This window comes from Conger conger, chromosome 2, assembly GCF_963514075.1.
Source record: "Conger conger chromosome 2, fConCon1.1, whole genome shotgun sequence".
In the NCBI taxonomy this organism is placed as follows: Eukaryota; Metazoa; Chordata; class Actinopteri; order Anguilliformes; family Congridae; genus Conger; species Conger conger.
In genome coordinates this window covers 466,701-471,700 of record NC_083761.1, presented here as the reverse complement: position 1 = coordinate 471,700, position 5,000 = coordinate 466,701, and the positions used below count along the sequence as shown (strand labels likewise).

Genomic DNA, 5,000 nt, shown 5'->3' with positions numbered 1-5,000 from the left:
GGGTCAGAGGTGAGAGGGCGGGGCAGTGGATGGGCGGGGTCTGAGGTGAGAGGGCGGGGCAGTGGATGGGCGGGGTCTGAGGTGAGAGGGCGGGGCAGTGGATGGGCGGGGTCAGAGGTGAGAGGGCGGGGCAGTGGCGTGCACCTACCTTCAGAGACGTACAGGAAGGGGCGATTCTTGACGGACAGCATCGTCAGCAGGTTGAAGAACAGAGCCACAAACGTGCCCACCAGGAGCCGTCCCCTAAACCAGACACAGAGCCCACTGAACACTCTCACAGAGCCCACTGAACACTCTCACAGAGCCTACTGAACACTCTCACACAGCCCACTGAACACTCACACAGCCCACTGAACACTCACACAGCCCACTGAACACTCACACAGAGCCCACTGAACACTCAGAGCCCACTGAACACTCACACAGAGCCCACTGAACACTCACAGAGCCCACTGAACACTCAGAGCCCACTGAACACTCACACAGAGCCCACTGAACACTCACAGAGCCCACTGAACACTCTCACAGAGCCCACTGAACACTCACACAGAGCCCACTGAACACTCAGAGCCCACTGAACACTCTCACACAGAGCCCACTGAACACTCAGAGCCCACTGAACACTCACACAGAGCCCACTGAACACTCACACAGAGCCCACTGAACACTCACACAGCCCACTGAACACTCACACACAGCCCACTGAACACTCTCACAGAGCCTACTGAACACTCAGAGCCCACTGAACACTCTCACAGAGCCCACTGAACACTCTCACAGAGCCCACTGAACACTCACAGCCCACTGAACACTCACACAGCCCACTGAACACTCAGAGCCCACTGAACACTCACACAGAGCCCACTGAACACTCACAGAGCCCACTGAACACTCTCACACAGAGCCCACTGAACACTCTCACACAGAGCCCACTGAACACTCACAGAGCCCACTGAACACTCTCACACAGAGCCCACTGAACACTCACACAGAGCCCACTGAACACTCTCACAGAGCCCACTGAACACTCTCACACAGTGCCCACTGAACACTCTCACAGAGCCCACTGAACACTCTCACAGCGCCCACTGAAGACTCTCACACAGAGCCCACTGAACACTCTCACAGAGCCCACTGAACACTCTCACAGCGCCCACTGAAGACTCTCACACAGAGCCCACTGAACACTCACACACAGCCCACTGAACACTCACACAGAGCCCACTGAACACTCACACACACAGCGCCCACTGAACACTCACACACAGCCCACTGAACACTCACACAGAGCCCACTGAACACTCTCACACAGAGCCCATTGAACACTCATAATAGCTCTCTCATTCTCACCCTCACCCCATCACACACCATCACACACAGAGGGGACGAGACTCATTCTCACACACACACACACACACACACACTACACACACAGAGGGGATGGGACACACACAGACAGACAGACAGACACACACACACACTATACACACAGAGGGGACGCACTCACGTGTGAATCTCTGGCCGCTCCATTAAGCGTTCCACACTGGAAACACAGGGCAGGTCATTAGCACAGCAATGCTAACATTACATTACATTACACTAGCACAACAATGCTAACATTACATTACATTACATTACATTAGCACAGCAATGCTAATGTTACATTACATTACATTAGCAGAGCTATGCTAACACACACACACACACACACACACACACACACACTCACCTCTCTTTGAGGATGAACAGTGCTCCAAGCTGGGCCAGTACAGTGGAGGCGAAGACGGCCAGAACCTCAAACCTCTCGAACCTGGAGCCCAAACACAGTCTGGTTACCACAATATCATGCTAAACGAAATAAACTCACACTCACGCGACTGCCACTCACCCAAACGAGTACACTGGGCTGGCCTTCTTCATGCTCACCCAGAAACTCACCAGGCAGGTGATCAAACTACAGAGGAGAAACATCAGCTACATCAGAGAACAGGTACAGAACACACACACAGGCACAGTACAGAACACACACACAGGCACAGTACAGAACACACACACACACAGGCACAGTACAGAACACACACACACACAGGCACAGTACAGAACACACACACAAGCACAGTACAGAACACATACAGCTACAGACACTTACCTGAAGAAGTCAAAGATGGTGAGGTAGCTGTAGGCAGTTAAAGCTGGAAGCAGAAAAAACTCATTAAAATAACATTAATACTGCACTATGTACAGACACAGACACACAGACACAGGCACAGACACAGACACAGACACAGACACAGACACACACACAGACACACACACAGACACAGACACAGACACAGACACAGACACAGACACAGACACAGACACACAGACACAGACACACAGACACACAGACACACAGACACACAGACACACACAGTATACAGGGAGAGGACCCTGGAGATACTGATAGTGTTAAAACACAGCGAGACAGAGATTTATCCCGGACTCCACATCCGAACAGCGTGACATCTCAGAACATACCGGCACATCTCAGAACATACCGGCACACGGGAATTACATGTGTCCTGTACATGCGGCACGATGGGTCAGATTAAACCCCCAGAATGCACTGCAGCACACGGCTCTGTCTTGCTAACATCAGCGAGGGACACAGGCATGCATGGGACAGGAGTGTGTGTGTGTGCGTGTGTGTGTGAGTGTGTGTGTGCTTGTGAGTGTGTGTGTGTGTGTTCAGGATGGCATAGAGAGAGGTGTGTTCAGGATGGCATAGAGAGAGGTGTGTTCAGGATGGCATAGAGAGAGGTGTGTTCAGGATGGGATAGAGAGAGGTGTGTTCAGGATGGCATAGAGAGAGGTGTGTTCAGGATGGCATAGAGAGAGGTGTGTTCAGGATGGGAGAGAGAGAGGTGTGTTCAGGATGGCATAGAGAGAGGTGTGTTCAGGATGGGAGAGAGAGGTGTGTTCAGGATGGCATAGAGAGAGGTGTGTTCAGGATGGGATAGAGAGGTGTGTTCAGGATGGGATAGAGAGAGGTGTGTTCAGGATGGGATAGAGAGGTGTGTTCAGGATGGGAGAGAGAGAGGTGTGTTCAGGATGGGATAGAGAGAGGTGTGTTCAGGATGGGATAGAGAGGTGTGTTCAGGATGGGAGAGAGAGGTGTGTTCAGGATGGGAGAGAGAGAGGTGTGTTCAGGATGGCATAGAGAGAGGTGTGTTCAGGATGGGATAGAGAGGTGTGTTCAGGATGGCATAGAGAGAGGTGTGTTCAGGATGGGACAGAGAGAGGTGTGTTCAGGATGGGATATAGAGAGGTGTGTTCAGGATGGGATAGAGAGAGGTGTGTTCAGGATGGGATAGAGAGGTGTGTTCAGGATGGGATAGAGAGGTGTGTTCAGGATGGGAGAGAGAGAGGTGTGTTCAGGATGGCATAGAGAGAGGTGTGTTCAGGATGGGATAGAGAGGTGTGTTCAGGATGGGAGAGAGAGAGGTGTGTTCAGGATGGGATAGAGAGAGGTGTGTTCAGGATGGGATAGAGAGGTGTGTTCAGGATGGGATAGAGAGGTGTGTTCAGGATGGCATAGAGAGAGGTGTGTTCAGGATGGGATAGAGAGGTGTGTTCAGGATGGGAGAGAGAGAGGTGTGTTCAGGATGGCATAGAGAGAGGTGTGTTCAGGATGGCATAGAGAGAGGTGTGTTCAGGATGGGATAGAGAGGTGTGTTCAGGATGGGAGAGAGAGAGGTGTGTTCAGGATGGGATAGAGAGGTGTGTTCAGGATGGTATAGAGAGAGGTGTGTTCAGGATGGGATAGAGAGGTGTGTTCAGGATGGGAGAGAGAGAGGTGTGTTCAGGATGGGATAGAGAGGTGTGTTCAGGATGGTATAGAGAGAGGTGTGTTCAGGATGGGATAGAGAGGTGTGTTCAGGATGGGATAGAGAGGTGTGTTCAGGATGGGATAGAGAGGTGTGTTCAGGATGGGATAGAGAGGTGTGTTCAGGATGGGATAGAGAGGTGTGTTCAGGATGGCATAGAGAGAGGTGTGTTCAGGATGGGATAGAGAGGTGTGTTCAGGATGGGATAGAGAGAGGTGTGTTCAGGATGGGATAGAGAGGTGTGTTCAGGATGGGATAGAGAGAGGTGTGTTCAGGATGGGATAGAGAGGTGTGTTCAGGATGGGATAGAGAGAGGTGTGTTCAGGATGGGATAGAGCGGTGTGTTCAGGATGGGATAGAGAGGTGTGTTCAGGATGGGATAGAGAGAGGTGTGTTCAGGATGGCATAGAGAGAGGTGTGTTCAGGATGGGATAGAGAGGTGTGTTCAGGATGGGATAGAGAGGTGTGTTCAGGATGGGATAGAGAGAGGTGTGTTCAGGATGGGATAGAGAGTGTGTTCAGGATGGGATAGAGAGAGGTGTGTTCAGGATGGGATAGAGAGGTGTGTTCAGGATGGGATAGAGAGAGGTGTGTTCAGGATGGGATAGAGAGAGGTGTGTTCAGGATGGCATAGAGAGGTGTGTTCAGGATGGGATAGAGAGAGGTGTGTTCAGGATGGCATAGAGAGAGGTGTGTTCAGGATGGGATAGAGAGAGGAGGGGAGCGTGGGGCTGTCACAACAACACAGGAGTTTGTCACTAACGCGCTGCTGTAACCATGGGGACTGCTTGACTGACGGTCTCTGACTCACAGTGAGGCTGGATCTCAGCTCAATCACGTTCATACTGGTCTGGATCTCAGCTCAATCACGTTCATACTGGTCTGGATCTCAGCTCAACCACGTTCATACTGGTCTGGATCTCAGCTCAACCACGTTCATACTGGTCTGGATCTCAGCTCAACCACGTTCATACTGGTCTGGATCTCAGCTCAATCACGTTCATACTGGTCTGGATCTCAGCTCAATCACGTTCATACTGGTCTGGATCTCAGCTCGATCACGTTCATACTGGTCTGGATCTCAGCTCAACCACGTTCATACTGGTCTGGATCTCAGCTCAACCACGTTCA

At 51.5% G+C, this 5,000-nt stretch overlaps 1 protein-coding gene across 1 annotated transcript in view; it reads right to left on the bottom strand.

Moving 5' to 3' along the window:
* Positions 1-5,000, bottom strand: part of LOC133121578 (zinc transporter 6-like) — a 26,171-nt gene that overhangs the window by 8,722 nt on the left and 12,449 nt on the right. The window contains exons 5-9 of the mRNA XM_061230854.1: positions 2,150-2,192; positions 1,889-1,954; positions 1,730-1,810; positions 1,508-1,543; positions 149-243 (exon numbers count right to left, since the gene is read on the bottom strand). Of these exons, the coding sequence (XP_061086838.1) occupies positions 149-243; positions 1,508-1,543; positions 1,730-1,810; positions 1,889-1,954; positions 2,150-2,192 (321 nt within the window). The remainder of the gene's footprint in view (positions 1-148; positions 244-1,507; positions 1,544-1,729; positions 1,811-1,888; positions 1,955-2,149; positions 2,193-5,000) is intronic.